Here is a 19,141-nt window from a genome sequence, read left to right as displayed (position 1 = left end):
TAAATATTTGTTACTGTCTATGATGATGGCTACTGATAGCTTCCCACATGTGGCAGGGACTCAGAAAGAATATAGAAGGGAGCAAACTTGGTAAGATGTTAAACTTCCAAATACCAGGTGGCTTATTGGAGAACCAGACTTTAGAAACTAAAGACCCAGAAATTACTTGAAATTTCTATGAAACAGGCATTAAGATGCATATATCACATACCTGAACCATTGTAAATTTTGGCCCACAGTAATTTAAAAACAAGATAAAGCACACAGGAATTACCATGCAGCATATAAAGCTATGCCTTGGACATTACTAGTATTTGAACTTAAAGCTACCATGCTCTCAATTGCCAAAGTACAAAACCACTCAAACTTTCACATAAACACACACACACACACACACACACACACACACACACACACACACACACACACACTACACACCTATGAAGACACAAAATGCTAGAAATACATACGGTATATCTATCTAGTTATAAAAAGATCAATAGACTAAAGGTATGAAGAAATATGTTAGGAGTCAAGATCAATATTCCTTTATGCAAACAAAACACAATAGAATATTTCTTTATTTGTAGTAATCAACATGATGTCCCAAATAAAAGAATTCTCTATTTTTTTTTTATTTTCAAAACTTGGATGCTGACTTATAAGAATTTCAGTAAACTTTGTGGATTTAGTGAGGGCAGAGCATAGTCTCAAGTCTGAAGTGAGGTTAGCCCTCCACAACTCACAATGCAAGCATCCCAGTCACATCTATTAATTTTCCACATACATGGAGCCAAATTCTGCCTGAGATTATTATGCAATTTTCAAAATGGCTTTAAGTCTTTCAACTTACAAAGTTACCATTTACATTGCACTGGCCTGCTGGCTGCGATGGATGAATGAACACTCTTTCCCAAAGGACTATAATTCATCCTCTGATCATAGCTTATACATCTGGGAGAATTGGGATCAGTGTGCCTGGCGCCTCCCCTTCCCTCTGGCCCACAAAGGACTCATACAGTGCAAGGGAAGAGGAGACAAAGTGGCTGTGTGCCATCTAGCTCAGAGGTGTGGCACAAGAGGTGTTGACTGTGAGCAGCAAGCAGCCTAACATATAAGCAACTGTCTACATGATGTGATTTCAGGTGCACCAAAAAAGGCCTCATTGCCCCTCAGTTTAAACACTCCCTTCCCACTGGCGGATGCCTGGAATTCCAGAGTTTTTAGAGCTCTGTTCCTTTGGTTTAAAGCTTTGATCCCTGTTGAAATACTTATACCCCTGGGTGGGCAGCCCCCATTACATCCTATCAACCAGATACATTGAGATAGGATGAGTTTGTCAGCTTCTTCCCTGACAGCAAGTTCGAGAGTGAGGTTAAGAGCAGAAGACACTGTGTACCTGAGAGGGATGGAAAAAGGAGAACAACACCTGGGGGGCAAAGGAACTGGGCCCAAGACAAATAATGTGTGTGTGTGTGGCCATGTGCATGGCTGTGTATGCGCTCCTCCCATGGCGGCAGCTGTTGAACACCCTTTCTTAACCCTCTCCCAGAAATCTTGATTTATGCTGCTTTTGGAGCCATGGAACCAGACTCTCCTCCCTGCTACAGCAAGATAATAGCTGCTGGCTACAGCTGGGAATTCTCGAATTCTTTCAAACTGGAGTCCAGGAGCAAAAGGTGAAGAAAAGTTCTTCTGGGCATGCTGGGCTAGATAGCCTTCCCCTGGGGTCCAAAGGAGAAAAGGGGGTCCAGCCATGCTATCTAAACACTTTCAACTGGGTCTGAGAGCACAGAGCCATGATTGTCCAAGGCGAACGAACACTCTTTCAATCAGCATGTCCTTTTGTAGCCCCACACTGATTACCTCTCTGCTTCTCTTACTGAAGAGTTCAGAGGAATCACTGACAAAAACGGAGCACGAGGAAGGGAGCTTGTCTCGAATGAGGCGAGACAGTTGCTTCTGTAAAAGAGAAAATAGAATTTTTGTCAACACACACACACACACACACACACACACACACACGTGTTTTCTGTTTATTGTTTTTGAGACAAGGTCTCCCTGTGTCTCTCTGGCTGGTCCTGAACATCCAGGCTTAATGCATGCTTCTACCTCAGCCTGGGGAGGGATGGCTGGCCCTACACACACACTCTACCTTTCTTTGCTAGGAAATACAACCTTAATTATTACCCATCTCTGTAGCATGCAGTAGAGAGTTTACACATTAGTAAATGAGTTTCCTTCCTTCCTGTTTTCCTTCCTTTTCTTGTTTTTCAGGACAAGACTTTGTGCAAGCTAGGCTTTACCACGTGCTGTACCGCAATTCACATTCCCCAGCCTCTGGCTAAAGATTATCCGGAGTAAACTTTTTCAACACTGACTGACTAAGCAGTGGAGATGGCTGCCTGTGACATTTCTGGAAGTGTTTCTGACAAAGAAGCCTATCCCACAAAGTCCATTTCAGTGCCTGAAATTCCACTGTGAGAGTCATCACTTGGGGGATTGGGAAGGTTAGAAGCCTTTGAGAGGCACTTATAAAAATGGAAGCACTTCTTCTGCTAGGCAAGGTTGTTTTTTTTTTTTTTTTTAACTCTTCCCTTTGCTTGGCTAAAAGCTCTGAAGTAGGTGCTTGGAGTGAGAGCAGAAACTTCCAGGCTAAAAAATAGTTCTTCAAACTTCAGAGCCAGTCTGTCTCTGACTTAGCTCAAACCCTAGGGACCCACGGACCACCCTATTTGGTTCAATGTATTTCCTATTTCCAATACCACTTAATGTTATCTTCAAACTACCTCATATTTTGCTGAACTGGATACTTAGCTTTGTTTTGATAAAGCTTATGAGGGGAATGCACTCATTATATGTACAGTTTGTAACCCACTGAAATAAAGTTCTTGACAATAAACCCAAGTTTGTGGGTCCACTGCATTGAATCCAGGGATCCACACTTCATTTTGTAAACAGTGCTTTAGTTTATGCATAGCATGTTCTATATTAAAAGCACAGATTGAAAAGGAGGCATAGCCACGTTTTTCCCTAGGTATTTCATACCCAGTAGTTGAAAACAACTGTTGCCTTTGTAGTTCGTTGCATGAGCTCTGGAAGATCATGAATTTATGGGAGGTCATGTCTTCCTCTGCGAGGTCGTGAAATTCAATCAATGCTTGCCTTCCAATTTGCCCTTTGGTCACAGGGCTCCACAGGTGGAACATATCAAACTCACCAGCCAAATTAGGACTCTTAATTGGTGTTTCTTTTAAAGTGGCTATGTCATTTGTCAAATGTTCAATGCAGGCGCAGGCCTAGCCCCAGGCGGAATTATGAAGTAGAAGAATGCCAGATACATAGGCAGCACTCAAATGTTTGTTGAAAAGTGGGGGTGACTAAGCCCTCTGTCCTTGACTCCTTCTCACCCAACCCCCATAGGCACTGGATCAGCATGCACTTTTAATTCTATCTTCTAAATATCTCTGGGACAGTTTTCCCCTTTCAAAACTCCTTTGTCACAAGCCTTTGTCATTTCTTCTGGGCATTAATTTCAGGGCCTCTTAGCTGGTCTTCTTGCTTCCAATCTTTTGCCTTCTTCAAACCATTCTCTGAAACACTGTTGCGGATATCTTTTAATAAGACAAATCTGATCATGTCACCCCTATGCTCAGAATTTCCTTAAGTGGTTCCACAGACTCCTCTGCAGGCTTCTACACTGCACAATCTGGCCCTTGCTTCGCCTCTCCCTCCTGCCTTAGTTCTTTTAACTCCTCAGCCTGAAATCATTACTTGCACCTCCTACTCTCCAAATGGGCCATGCCAGGGCCTCTCTTCTTTGTTCACCCCGTTTCCTTGCCAGGGCACCCTTCCCCCAGTCTTTTCTCACCTCAGCCCCTACTGGGCTTTCAAGTCCGAGTTTAGGCCATCAGCATTTCTGGGACACTTTCTCTGATCCCTCCGCTCAGCCCTCAGAACTCCATCTTCCCTCTTAACACATAATGTGTTAACATTTCACTTTGTTGGCTCCCCATTAGATTTGAAACTCTCTGAGGTCAGGTACTACAGAATGGGTTTCGTGTCTCTGTTTTCTCTTTGTATCCCACAGAGTCAAGCACATAGTAAGAATTCCAATAATGGTTATTGAATGAACAAATGAAGACTTGAATAAATTGCTCAGTTGCCTTCATATTGCTTTCTCTTTCTTCATAGCCCCCTATTCAAGACACAGCCCCCCTCCAGCTGTGTTTATCTATGTCTCCAAGCATACTTCTGTCTAGTTAAAAAAAAGAACACAATCAGACAACAAGCTAGTTTACACCGAGATATCAAATTCATTAATTGTAGAAATACTGAGCTCCTACTACATACAAGACACTGGGCTAAAGTTGTCTACGTGTGCACATGAGTGGAGTCACAAAGAGAACCAATCTGATGGAATGATTCAATTTCTGTAGAGCATAGATAATGATTATATGCTTTTTCTTCTCAAAGGGGCATTTGATTCTCAAAGAAATGTCTTTCCATTGGTGAGAATTAAGTAGAAGAAACGTGGATTGACATCCAGGAAATCTTCTAAATAGGGCTCTACTCCAGGTATGAAACAGACTAACCATGACTTAATGAATTTCATCTGTAAAATGATTTCCTGAATGAGTTACTCTCACCAGCTACACTTTGCTTTATGAGGGTCGCCCGTGATTATCCTGTAGATGATATGATTCACCTAGGAATCAGGATCAAGTGCCTAAATTCACACACACACACACACACACACACACACACACACACACACACACACACATGCACACATTTACTTTGTGTGGTTCTATTGAATGAGACCCAGCAAGCTACACGGGCTTCCAGACCTTTTAGGTACAAAGATGAGCCAGGCTGTGAAATCCAGAGGTCCCCAGCGCTCTGGAACGTGACTATTTGTGGGTAGGCTTTGAGGGCTTGGCCACAGCTGCATTGGGAAAGGGTTCCCAAGAAACCTTTCTCAGAAAACAGCAAGGAGAGGGATTTTGTGCTTAGGAAACCTTGTGTGGGCTCTGGTGGCCAGAAGGAGCCAGATCTGGGTGGGAGAAGGCCTAGGGTCGAGTCGGGTGTGTGTGTGTGTGTGTGTGTGTGTGTGTGTGTGTGTGTGTACCTAAACCGCAGACCTCCACTCCACTCCAAGGAAGATGGAGAGCTTGCAAAGGCTGAAAAGGAAAAGCCCTCCCGGCTGTAGGCCAAAGGGAGGCGGAAAGGAGGAGTGAGGCTGGGGAACTTCTCCCAGAGCCAGTCAGAGGGGACTGCTGCTGGGAAGCCAATCAGCGTGCCTGAGCCTGCAGCCCCTCTGCAGTAGTTATGCCAGAGCGCCCAGTGTAGAGCAGCGGCGAGCGAGTGTCAGGGCAGGATTGCCGGGAGCCACCGCACACGCTCCTTATCCTCTTCCCGCGCCTCTCCCACCAAGGCTTGCCCGCCACCTTGGTAAACCCAATCTCCCAGCTAAGCTCCTTGCCACGCCCCGCATCCCGCAGGCCAGCAGCTACACGACCCCACGCCGTCCTCCAGGCAGCGCGGCTCGCCTTGCCTCGCCCCGCCCCGTCCCTCCTCGCCACGCCCACAAGGCTCCGCCCCGGGCCGCCCCGCACCGCCAAGCTGTTCCCGCCCTCGCCCAGCGCCCAGGTAGCTGCGAGGAAACTTTTGCGGCGGCTGGGTAGCGGCTCCTCTCTTGCTCTGTCGGGCTACTGCCAGACTTGCTGAGTCTCGGGACCGCTCCGGCTCTTATTGCCACTCTCTCGTGCTCTCCTCGCTCCCCCAAGAAGCAGGATGGCCGGGACCGTGCGCACCGCGTGCTTGCTGGTGGCGATGCTGCTAGGCTTGGGCTGCCTGGGACAGGCGCAGCCCCCGCCGCCTCCAGACGCCACCTGTCACCAGGTCCGTTCTTTCTTCCAGAGACTGCAGCCCGGACTCAAATGGGTTCCAGAAACCCCTGTACCAGGTGAGTAGGGGTCCCTTGAGCATTCCCCGCGCACAGTGGAAAGCCAAGGCGCGCGTGGTGGCTCTTCCCAGAGCGCGCTAGCCTGGTGGGGCCGCAGCGGCCGTGCTCTCTGCTGCAGGATACCTGGGAATGGTTGCTGTGCCTGGGGCCTGGACCATCTACCAAGGGAGGGAAGCACAGTATGGGACTCTGTCCACATGCCCCGGGCTCACGCTGCTGTCAGGAACTGTGCAAGCCAGAGCGAGGAACAGCAGAGATCGCCTTTCTAGCGCCCATTTTTTTTGGGGGGGGGAGGGCGGGAAGGTGGGAGCTGGCTCCCCTCTGCTCTTAGCAAACCGGCTTCACAACGTGAAGACTGTGACTCGGGAATTTATCTCCCTTACTAGCACGTCTGCCTTAGCTGGACCCGTAGTTCTGGCCACACTTTATCCACCGTGTGTCCCCCCATGCTTTCCGTTCCCCAGTCTGGGTTCCCGAGGCTGGCCGGGCCCAAGTGCAGGCAAAGTTGAGCACAAATCTTTGAATCCTCAGAGGCTAGAGAAGACACAGTGAAGGAAACTTTTGAGTAGGAGGGTCCTCCAAAACGTGCAAGACTGAGCCTTTCCCTTCAAAACAGCTTCCCTTATCTAGGTTGGCAAATCTCTTTAAAAATCGGCGGTGCTTGGCCTACGGAGCACGAATCCAAAAAGGATTTGACTCCTCCCCCGCCCAAATTCATCTGCCTTGACAGGCTGGACCCCGAAGAGGAGAAGATTTTAGGCAGAGGAAAGTTTCAGAGCGCCTGCCTTTTGTTCTGCACAATCAGATCATTTTGTAGGGGCATATTTTAACCTTAGCTCAGGGCTGCCGCTGTCAACAGATGAATATTAATTGCCTTGTGTGATTGACTGTCCAGCGGTTGGGCGCTTAACGCCTGCCTTAGAATCCAATCAGGGCAAGTTGCTATACTAACAATACGTGCAGGAAGAATGGGTTTCGAAAAGATTAATTTTTCAGAGGTGCGCTTGGAAGAAAGCAGCCAGCCGTATTTGCACACAGACGTTTGTGGCTTCCAGGCTCTCCTTCCGAAGACTCGTGCATCCAGCTAGGCGCTCATCCCGCGCTTGGGAGACATTGGGAACAAGCCTCGCCACAACTTGGCTGGTGGCTCTCAACAAGTCAGGGAGGCGGGCCGGATCGTTGGACCAAGTTGTGAATGCGTATGCGCGCCTTGTGGGCGCTGCCAGGGAGCGTTCACTGGCAGGAGGTTACCTAGGCAGCCAGCGCGCCCTCAGCCTTTTCTTTAGGTTGATGAAAAGAGGCTAGTGAGCCTGCTGTTTAGTTGCAAAGGTAATTGGTCACCCTTTTTTGGTGACTGAAATGCACTTGCGCATATGTTAAATATTGCCTTGCAGGATATCGCTCTAAGGGAGGGTAGAACTACCTCTTCCACTGTTAAGTCTTAATAACGTACCACGTGGGCGTGTGCAAGAGCTGTAAGGGGCAACCTATGAATCAGTTCTGCAGAGCTGAAACAACGGGCGAATCTCTCTCCCCTGGAAGTGCCATGGTAATTAGATTGCTAAGGCTAGAGAACACGCTTTTGTTGATAATATAAAAATTGGTCCTTACAGGCTGAGCCCCCACAAGATGAATTGGTCCAGGGTTGGGGTTGGGCAGTATTTGGCTGATGCAAAGGGAAGTAAAATGGTGCTTAAAGAAGGGGGTACCGAGAAAAGTTCATCTAGATAGTTATTAGCAATCCTCTTACACACACACACACACACACACACACACACACACACACACACACAGAGAGAGAGAGAGAGAGGGAGAGAGAGAGAGAGAGAGGCGCGCGTTAGCTTGCTAGTCTCTCTCCTTCCCCCAGCTCTCTGGCTGCCTGCCTCTTTGCTACATCTGTATAAAAGTATTGGGAAGGCCCACACACTGTGTCTATGAGAGTTGGCTAGGGCTTGTTTCCTGCCTCGCGTGCTTCCAGCCTAAGAATGATCATACTTATAGAGAGACTTATTTGTCTTAGAGAATTTTTCCTGTATTATTTCTCAAACTCTAGGAGGAAGCACTTTTCTATTTGTTTCCATATAAACCCAGCACAATTCATTAAAAAAAAATTAAGTTGTGCCCCGCACCTTTAGATGGCAAACATGGAAAACAAGTCCCAAATTCAAATATCGTGATAACCATCCAGCTACCATGTACTGTGGCAGCACAGGCCTGGACCAAACCCATTTGTCCTGAATTTTAGTCGGCTAACGATGGACGATGTAGGTATAGAAAATATGGTAAAGATCCTAATGTTCATGTGCACAAGGAGCTCATCAGAGTTTCAGAGAAGAGATGGTAATGGCAGACCGAATACAATGGCAAGTGCATAATTTCAAAGCGAATAAATGTGTAATTTGCTGCTGTTTCTCACTGGTTAGAAATTGAAAGAGAGCTGCAAATTATTTGATAGTTATGAACCATCGCGATGACCGCTTGACTCCCCCTCCCGCATCGCCATCTACAGCTTAAGCCATGTTCAGTTTGTCTGCTACACTGTGTTAACTGCATTAATGCTTTCTTTGTCCCAGATAAAATGAGATTCGGTCCCCACTCAGGAAATATCCTCAAGAATGTCCTGTTTCACGTAAGGGGCGCATTTGGGATTGACTGCTAACTTTGGCCATTAGCAGAATTGGGTTAGCGTGAATAAGGTACATTTCTTATGCTAATATGGATGAGACTAATGGCATTTGAAATCAGCCAGCCTAAAAAATAAATCACTGGTTTGCTGAAGGACTACCCCAGACTTCTACAAAGCTGATCTAAACCCTTCCAATCGCATGTTTCATTTCTTTTAGAGTGTTCAAAGGCACTGGACAGCCATTCCAAATAGCATGTTCCCCAAATCCATGAATCTCTTCAGACCCCACTTTTTTTTTTAAAAGGATTTGTAACTTGGAAAGCACTACAGATGGAAACCAGGCACACAGAGTTAGCATTTGGCAGGGAAATCCATATAACTGACTTTCAGTACAGCTCTTTTGCCCTTATTTAATTTAGAAAAATTCAGAAAAAAGCCAATGAGCTCATAAGTCTAGATGTTTATTTTGTTTTGCTTAACCTACCCACAGGCGCAATCAAGAATGGATACAATTTTAGGCAAGGGAAGTGAGCTAGTAATCAGACAATGATGTTTCCAATTGTCTCAAGGGAATGTTACAGAAGTCTGAAAAAAAATTCCTCTAAACAAAAATCAAGTGTAATTCACTTTATGAATGCCATACACCACTTTTGTGGGGGGTGGAAGTTGCAGGGGTCGGATGGGAATGAGAAAAATCAAACAAACCATGGTAGTGTTACAACTCCCCTAAGATGGAGAGATCTTGTCTTGGAGAGGGCCTTGGAAAGCACTAGAATGGATGCAGAAGGCTGAATGCACCTATGTGTAAAAGGCAGCCTCCAAGGACCAAAATCACTCGCAGTTGCTGGAAATTGATGAAAGAAAAAAAAATTCCAAAGGAAAATTCTTGAAACAAAGAGTTTGTTTTTAAATGTGAGTGTGTTTGTGTGTGTGTGAGTGTGCATGCACTCTGAAAACTAGCAAACCTATCTGTGTTGCCAGCTGTGGGTCCCCAATTATTTTGAAACAACTAAGTCCAAATGTTGGGAGAGACAATGAGAACCGAGGTATGGGAGAATTTTTTTTCTCTCCTCTGAGATTTCACTAGACATTTAGAAGAGCAGGTGATTTGTCAAAACTTTTCAAAAGTTGTACTGTCCTGTGCTAACTTTGAGGAGTTTGGAAAATTCTTTTAGATGTGCTCTGAATGTATTTAGTGCATAAATCCTTACTGAGAAGTTATTTAGAAGGAGCCATCATTCTGATGGAGATGGCGGATGATTGGTGGGGCTCCTTGGCAGGCTTGCTTTAGGTGCTGGGGGTGCCGAGAGGAGTAAGATGCAGTCCCCTTTGTCAAGGAGCTTGCAGTAGAGTGGGGGAGCACACGAGTAAACAAGCTTCCCAGGAAACTTGTAGGATTAAAGAGGGTGAAAGAGGCTAGAAAAGACCTCCAGGAAATTGGCTGGAATGGTCACAATAGGCAGCCTGGGCAAGGGAAAAGAACAGAAGAGATGAAGTGGGAGATAGGGAGAAGTCTCTTAATAGAGCCTCCATCTTAAAAAGACACAGAAGAAGGTTTTGATGGATGCTAGATGACACAGATGGTGTCAGTTTTGCAATGTGTTTTTTTTTTTCCTTATGGGCTGGTAGATTGTATCCAATATTTTGATGCAATATTTTTGAGCATTCTGTTGCTTCCATCTTTAGAGTTGCAATGTTTGCTGTTCACTGTAGCCTAGGAAAAGACTGCTTATTACCAACCTGGGAGAAGAGTCCTGGATTTTTCTCCTATGAGACAAGACAGAAAATATGTTTTCTCTTTACATGGCAGCTATCAATGACCATGCCAACTTTAGTGTTTGATGCCTATACAAAAGCATGGGTCTTAAGAAGGATTTTATTACTCATTTCTAAGAAAATTGAAGATAATCACTTATAACTTGTGCACACGATACATCATTTGGAAAGAATTTCACTGGGGATCATGTTGCTCAACTGAAAAGTTTTGGCGTGCTGAATTTGTACATTTTTTGTGAATGCTTCCTTTTACTCTGATCTCTAGCTTTTTTTCTGCATATGGTTATTTGTATGTTTTAGATTATAAGCTTCTTAAAGGGAAAGCTCTTTGAGCAGTGTTGAGCACAGTGCTAATAGTGCCATGCGGCATTTGGCTGATAATTAACAAGAAAGAATTTCTAGATCAGTAAGTATTTTATATGAACTTTCGAATACTTTCTCAAGCTTATTTTAAAAGCTTAAGCCCAATGCTATGGCACACTCTTAGGGTGTGTAGATAAACTTTGTAGTCTTTATGTATTTTGGCTGTAGACAGATCCAGGCTTATTTCAGTTATCTGCTGACTCTTAATAACTGGTAGGGCTTATTAATATTGAATACCCAAAGAACAAATTGAAGTCAGCAGCATTGTTATGCCTGGATTAGTATAGTTAAAGATCAACAATTATTATAGCACATAAATCAAAGGACCTCTCCTAAATCAAGTCCTGTTTGATTTAATGTCAAGTAGACGTTTTTCTAATGTTGGTGTTGCCATATTTGGAAGTCAAGCTAGGAGACATGCACAGATCTGTTGTAGTACCTCATGGGTTTTTGTAACCTGGGATCAGAATTCCTGTACAGGCTCAACTCAAGAGACTGTTCCAACAGCCAACATCTGTTGAACCCTAGCCAATCTTGTAAATGGGTTTGATGTATTTGGTAAGCTAGGCTATAACCGGAAGTATGGGCAAAAAAATCCCGTAATTATTTGCCCATATTTAGCAGCATGTCTGACCTGAAACAGGATCTCTAGCACTCCATTAAGAAATGAACATCAGAGTTGGAGAAATGGCTCAGTAGATTAGAGTACTGGCTGCTCTTCCAGAGGTCCTGAGTTCAATTTCCAGCAACCACATGGTGGCTCCCGACCATCTATAATGTGATCTGATGCCCTCTTCTGGTGTGTGTAAGCACTCATACAACAAACAAACAAACACATCTTTTAAAAAGAGAAATGAATATCAGAAAATCGAATCCAAGCCATGGTTCCCCAGATTGGCTTTAGACAGCGTTAAGTGAGTGGGAATTTACCTCTTGAGCTATGATGGCAGAGAGAACATGATTCAGAAAGCAGTGCAACAATGGCCATATCAGCAGAGAAAATGCATTTTGAAATTCTGTGTGTGAGTGGCGAGGCACCCACTGGAACATCTCAGGCCCATGCAGAGACCTTTTTGAATAAACAAGGAAAGAAGCTTTACTCCTCTACTTTAAATTAGGACAATTAAATATTATATACACACATGCTAATTATCAAAATTCTTGTCATTTAAAAACCACCACTACCCCCACGAACAAACATAAACCCAAAGTGGTTACAAAGAAAGACATTTTTCACTTTGGCTTCTCTTTGTGTGAAGATTGTCGAAGCCACATTTGAGAATTTGCATCTCTAGTGTTCTGAACAGTTAATTACTTCTAGGAGCTGAAATTGTATTTATATGCCAGATTAGGAAATCTACTCAGCTCTTTGAAGTGTGCTTAATAGGCTTATATTGATAAATAATTGATAAGAAAGGAGATAAAATATAGGTGAAAATGGCGATAAGAGGGGACAGGGAAGTCAAAGCCATTATAAAAGAAACTTCTATCCATTGCATGCATTCATGCACTGTAAGATGAAAACTGTTCATTTTTCAACAAAGGCTAGAGTACTTAAATCTATTTTTTTTTAAGTTTCCACAATGAAGCACGTTTTGTTATAAACTGAGAAGGTGGCACAGTTTTAGGGCAAAACTTTCATTGATCCTTTGAAGTCTTCCTTTTGAAAATAACTTGAAATCCTGGTTACAGTAACCACAAGGTACAGTTTCACAGTTATTCCTATCACAAGCCTGGTATCTCCCTTAGGTTAGGGATAATATGGTATTCATTTTTTATGTCTACATTTAGTGTGAACAATAGGTACTAGTATGTATTTACTGACCAAATGAATGCAGATAGAATGTACTAGAAACATACAATTTCAATAAAGTTAATATTTAGGAGTTGATTTAATTTTACTGGGATTTTAAAAAAGGAGTCACCTTTTCAGGTTAAAAAAAATCCATCTGTTACCTATAGGTAAGTAAAAAGAGTATTGCTTTAATTCAGTTGCTTGTGCCTTCATTCCCTGGAAGAAGTAGACTATCCAAGTCTTACAAGAGGGGTAAGTATTTTGTTCTTGTTTCCAAGGCAATTCTAAGTAATTTAAAGGTAAGGTTATACACATCGAAACATTCATGCATTTTCTTTACTATATAGATCTTTTGAATTTTGGTTTATGACAATATTGCTCCCAAGTTTCAGTAAAGATGTGCAGTTCCCTAGCTGCTGCTCAACATACCACTTTCTTATAGCATACTCATTAAGCTGTCCTTCCTAAAGCAAACTGATTGGAACCAAGCTCCTCCTCAGTGTTTACAATTTCTTACTTATGCCACTAAGATTGATGTTGTGTTTAAAAGGACATATTCCGAAATATGTTTGCAGGACAAGAAATTTTATATGGTAGGATAAAATAATTTGCATAGTTCCTTTTTTTAATTCCAGTTCTGTCCCCTCTCCAACCACTGCTTATTTAGTATTGATAACTATGTTTTAGGAAATCCTGAGACTCTCCATTGCTCTTTACAAACCTGGCTTTGCCTAAGTGAAGCTGAAGGGAAAGTGGTGAAGGGGTAGAGTTAGAATGACAGACGTGGGGAGGACATTAAGAGCTCACATTCTGGTACATAACAGAATATTAACTAGCATAGAACAGACAGAGAGGACTGGCAAACATCTCAACATGGACTTTTGCAAGTCCATGCATTCAGGGATAATACAGAGAGACAACTGCACCACAAGTGCATTTGTTGCCCAGAATATTTTACCCGTACGTCTTGCTTTGCATCCATGATTTTAAAATATATAGGGAAGTCACAACCTCATCCAAACCTATTGTTCACTGAATGCAAGAGCCATATTTGAATCCTGATCTCCTCTAGACTGGTGAGTACAGTGACTTGTACAGAATGATGATTATAATTTATTACATAGTTAACCAACATTTGAAGAGGGATTCTTAAGGACTTGACTATTGTCCAGTGAAAGCTTGGGATGACATGTAACTAGGAGATGCTTCCCTGAGTGCTTGGTTCTCTAAACTGGTTTGCAGCAGAGAATGAAGAAAGGATGGTGGAGTTGAAACACTGGCCCTGGGAGTCCTGTTGGCCTAAGAAGATTGAAGAGGAGGTGACACAGAGATTTTCTTATGGTGTTATTTAAATGGTGGTATTTGAATATGTATATGCATATATATTCATACATTACACACTTATATCCATACAGTATTATTTTGATAGTCACAGTTAATTACACATATTGTTTCAGCTCAAATTTGTTGTTACTCTTAACAGTGGGTAGACTTTCACAGTCACAGTTTATATTTGTGATTTGAAAGCTGTGCTTTAATATTTGTCTCTGCAGCACAGTTACTCATAAAGTGTCTGCCGCTTCTCAGTTCCAGGGATGGGCCTGGTTCCAACATGCATGTACGTGCATGTGTGTCGAGTGTATTCTGCATACACACAGATAATACAGCTACAACACAAGCAGGGTGTGTCCAATCTGTTGCTTGTGGGTCACACACACCTATGGCCTAGTTTAGCTATGAATACAGCTCAACACAAAATTGTAAAATTATTCAAAATCATTATGAGATTTCTTTTTCATAACTTGATTGTTTGAATCTTGAGCATGAATTCTGTAAATGATGACATTTTGTCAAAACATCCAAAGGTTGGAGATGTCTGATGGAGGGTGAGCCTAACTCTCAGTGGAAAGAACTAAAGGATACAGCATTCCACTGAACTAGGGAAATATGTTTTACATACGTTGGCTCCAAATTGCTGCTGTACTGGTTGCCACTGATATAAGAGACCTACTGCTTAGTTATCAGGTTTCATCATTTCCCCAAGTGTGGAGATGTAATTCTCATTAAGTAACTACAGTCAGCCCATACTATGACCCTGGACCATTCTGGAGGACCGCTTCTAGTATTTTAAGTATTAAGCGGGTAGTATTTTAAGTGAATGGGGCGCCAAAGGCACTTTCCAATCTCGATTTCTGAAACAATTAATATATAAAAAAGTGCTGTTGTGTGAGGCATGAGAGAAGTAAAGGCTTATGACAAAATGAAGGGCTGGAGAGTTAGCTCATTGGGCCAAGTGCTTGCCCTGCAAGTGTGAGGGCCTAAGTTCAAATCCTCAGGACCCATGTAAAGCCAGCATAATAACATGCAGACTCAATTCCAGCACTCCTATGGCAACATAGGAGATAACCCTGGTAGCCCAAGGGCCAACTAGCTTGGAGCTGTTGACAACAAAGGTACTGTCTCAAACCAAGGTGGAAGAAAAGAAATGGCACCTGAGGCTGTCCTCTACTACACACAAGCCTTTACTCACACTTGCTAGGTGTGCTTGATGGCTTGGGTTCAATCCCTGGAACCCAAAGAAAGATAGGCCAGAACCAAATGCACAAAGCATGTCTTCCAGCCGTGGCCTATGTCACATGTTCACACCCATTTATCATGGACCCACACATCATAGTGAAGTGGGAGAGGCTACATATGTAGGATGTATCAGTATATGGATGGTAATTGAAGTCCTGGGAGCTTACCAGGAAAGTGTGGAGTGTGGATGAAGCATAGTTGAGACTCATCAGTATATAGGCTCAAGTGGTTCTATGGGTGTGGATGGTATTTTCCAGGCCTCTTCATTGGACATGTCTTAAAATATATTTTGCCAACATCTGGTGATATTTTAAAAACCCAGCAAATCTTTCAAGAGCTTTCTGGATTAAGAGGAAGTATGAGTCTATGTTGTCATAGTCTAAGCTAGAAGGTACCAAACACCCAAATGTACATACACATGGAGAGGGGAAGAGGGTTAGACTGATCGAGAGAGAGGGAGGAATATATATCTTTATCTCTCTCTATCATTTATCTATCTATCTATCTATCTATCTATCTATCTATCTATCTATCTATCTAATCTTTCACAACCCCACTTTGCCATTTGAAAGCCTTGTTTCCATTTATCTCATCAAACACCTTCTTTCATTCCAATATCGTGGCATTTTGCTCCTCCCCAAGTGGGGACGCCACTACTCTATAAGATGAAAGTTGTTACACTGTTTTTGGGAGATCTGGCTGAGATTGCATGCAGGCTAGCCTCTGAGACATGTGGTTCTAAGCAAAGTCTAGTAATACTTGTAAAACTAGGGTGATCTTTCTTTCTTTCTTTCTTTCTTTCTTTCTTTCTTTCTTTCTTTCTTTCTTTAAGATTTGTTTATGTCTATGAGTACACTGTTGCTGTCTTCATGCACACCAGAAGAGGGCATCAGATCCCATTACAGATGCTTGTGAGCCACCATGTGGTTGCTGGGAATTAGGACCTCTGGAAGAGCAGTTAGTGTTCTTAAGTGTCTTCAGAGTTTTGTTTCTGGGTGAGGAAAAAGTGAGGTGTCTTTAATGTCTCTATTGTTTAACAGGTTGCCTTCACCAGGGTTTCTATTTTCATTTTTAAAGATTGCTATTTTATTAATTCGTCCAATTATATGTCTGCACGTGTTATGTATGCGCTTGCCCTCACATGCCACAAGAGGGCGTCCAGACTGTCTGGAGCTGAAATTACAGGCACCATGAGCCACCTGATGGGGGTGCTGGGAATTGAACTCTAGTACCAGACAAAAACACCAGGTTCTCTTAACTATGCCTAGTTCTACTTTCTTTTAACACATACTTGAAAACTCCTTTGTTTCTAGTAGATTGGGGGGGGGTGTATCATTTTTAGGTTGGTTGGATAGTTCCCCCATATGGGACTATTGTAGAAACTACCTACCCAGTACTTACTGTATGCCACTTGCAATCTGGGTAATTAATCACAATATATAAAGCCAACCTGAAAAGGAGGTGGTGCATGCCCATTTTATAGTTGGAAAAACTGAGACCCAGAAAGGTTTACTTTCCCACCGTTTGTGTAAATGGTGGCAGCAGGACTGAAATCTAGATTTGTTTTACTCCATGTCTAATGTTCTTTCCACTGTATCCCTATCCTTTGGACCGTGAGGAAAATAATATAATGTCCATGGAAATCTTTGGTCTGAATTGTCATGTTCCTTTGTCTTTTGAGATACTGTACATTCTAGGTCTTCTACTTGATTCTGCCTTTGCTTGTCCAGTCTGTTCATGGTAACCTTTGTCAGATGTGGGTGCTCAGTGCCATGTGTCCTCTGTGCTTCTCCATTGTCTTTGCTTACTCATGTACCTAGTCCCATGGCTTGGCTATCATGTTTCAATGGTTTCTACATCTTTTAATCTGCCATCTCCTTAACTGTCCAATTCAGAATCTCACAATTGCCTGCTAAATATCTCCATCAGGAAGTCCTTAGTGCTTCACCTATGACAGAGCCAAAACTTACTCGCCCCATCACTTTCATTTCCTATTTCCACTAACCTCTTCATAAACTTCTACATTTCTGGTGATGGCTTTCCTTTTTGATGCAAAGACTTGAAACCTTGACATCATCTTTAATTTCTCACACCCTTTGTCATACCATGTATGCCCTCTATTTGTAGAAACTGGATTCTGAACCATTACTGAAACACTGCTGCAGTTGTCTGTTGGCTAAATCTTATAGACCCCTCCCCTGTCTACCCATCATCGCTGCACAATGTGGTCTTATCTAACCTTGTTTTTTTATGAACAACCCCCCCCCCGCCCGAGATGTAATTGTTCCTTGTTAGTACCACGCTATCTTCTAACTGGATTAAAATCTGCACTCTCAGCAAGGTCTCCCAGTGATTTGTATGTGTGTTAAAAGTTTGAGAAAAGCTTCCAAGTGCAAGTTAGATGAGGGTCAGAACTGTGCAGTACTTGTTAGAAACATACATTAACATCTTAAACATAAATTAACATCCTTGTCATTTTTCACATCTGTGCTTTGCCCATTCATTCACTGAAGTGGCCTTGGGGACCTATAAATAAGGTATACATGACGGAGCGGGGAAAGAAGAGTGGAGGAAGGAGAGAGGAATGGGGATGACCGATAAGAGGAGAGGGAATGAAGGAAGGAGAGGAGGGAGAAAGGCTAAAGGATAAATGATGATGGGGTAATGAACTAGCCATAGAGAGAAGTGGGGAGAGCCAAACTTGCAGGAGCATCTCTGAGTAGCTGGTAACTTTGTGACTACTTTGGGAAACACCTCCTTCATGGTAAAAGTGCTGTAGCCAGGGACAAATATCTCCACTCATGATATTGCTTCTCTAGGGGGATGGAATGGGTGAATGGTTTCTTAGGGGGATGGAATGGGTGAATGGTTTCTTGCTTTTTCTTTTGCTGGCTTTCTGAGGTCTATCTTTTCTGGTCATTTCCATAAGTCACTGTACAACTTGAAAGGTCTCAAAGAGTCATGGAGGACTGCATTCAGTGTTTCCAACAGACCCTTCTATTTTCAGAAACAGTTCTGCTTTGTTTTCAAGCATCAGTTTATTTCTGAAATAAAGGTTTATTTTCCCCACTGTATTCTGAAGGGTTTCTACAAATGTTAATTTCTCAAGTTTAAGTCACTTCTTGCCTTTGAAATTTCAGTGCTGTGGGTCAATTTAATAACGTTAACTAAAGTGGGTTTTTTTTTGGGGGGGGGTGGTGGGACACTTCAAAAGCCGCCAGATTGGTGTTTCTTTGTTCTTTGAGGAAGTAAGTTTGCCTCATTCACAAAACCTGAAGGTGACAGACTCTGGAATCCAGTCATTTAGAGTCTTCCTTCAACAGCATCCAGTTTTATTTTCAAGTTTGGTCCTAATAGCACTGACTACCAACTGTCACTCAGGGGTAAAATTCCTGAAAATCTCACCAACACTTCATAGATCTGTGCTAATGAGCAGCCCAAGTTACTTAGCTAACACCCCATGGCTAAGGGAGACAAGGGACTTTACACACCTCCAGATCATAAGGGCCCTCCTTCATCTGTCTCCATTCCTCTGCTTCCCTTCCATCCTCACATCCTCCCTCAACGGCTTATAATTTAAAACAGAAGGTGTTTTATGGTTTGCTATATTTATTGAATGGTTTTGTGTTTCTTGTTCTCCTAAAAAAGAGCTGAGTATAATGTTTTGTATTTTCCTCTGCGTTTTTGTTTTAAATTGTATTTCCTTTTCCTATAGTGATTTTTCTCCCTCCTCTCTCCCTCTCTTTGTGTCCTCTGCCTCCTTCTCATCTGCCTTTGCCCAGAGATTCTGCCCCATCACTGGGCACTGGGTACCTGGTTACTTACTTCTCTTGGGATATTGTGAAATTCTGTTCCTTATTTAGTTTGGAAGTGAAGCACTCTAAAATGTCCCTCTTTCTAAGAATTGTGAGTATTTAAAATGCTTTTTGTATAGACAGAACAAGGTTATGGATATTTGACAAGTAGCTCATGACTTAGTGTATACTTGACATTATCTCTAACTTTATCATAATCCTCAGTGAAGGTGGTTTGCATC

General features: G+C 42.9%; 1 protein-coding gene and 1 long non-coding RNA gene across 2 annotated transcripts in view; one reads left to right on the top strand and one right to left on the bottom strand.

Moving 5' to 3' along the window:
* Nucleotides 1-553: 553 nt before the first annotated feature.
* The window catches only part of A630012P03Rik (RIKEN cDNA A630012P03 gene), a 43,205-nt gene continuing 24,617 nt past the window's right edge, over nucleotides 554-19,141 (bottom strand). Inside the window, exon 5 of the long non-coding RNA NR_045367.2 lies at nucleotides 554-1,962. This is a non-coding gene — a long non-coding RNA (RIKEN cDNA A630012P03 gene). The remainder of the gene's footprint in view (nucleotides 1,963-19,141) is intronic.
* Gpc3 (glypican 3) overlaps nucleotides 5,627-19,141 on the top strand; it is a 341,549-nt gene continuing 328,034 nt past the window's right edge. Inside the window, exon 1 of the mRNA NM_016697.3 lies at nucleotides 5,627-5,968. Coding sequence (NP_057906.2) covers nucleotides 5,797-5,968 — 172 coding nt within the window. The 5' untranslated portion in view covers nucleotides 5,627-5,796. The remainder of the gene's footprint in view (nucleotides 5,969-19,141) is intronic.

This window comes from Mus musculus, chromosome X (assembly GCF_000001635.26).
Source record: "Mus musculus strain C57BL/6J chromosome X, GRCm38.p6 C57BL/6J".
NCBI lineage: Eukaryota > Metazoa > Chordata > Mammalia > Rodentia > Muridae > Mus > Mus musculus.
This window is presented reverse-complemented; position numbering and strand designations above follow the sequence as displayed.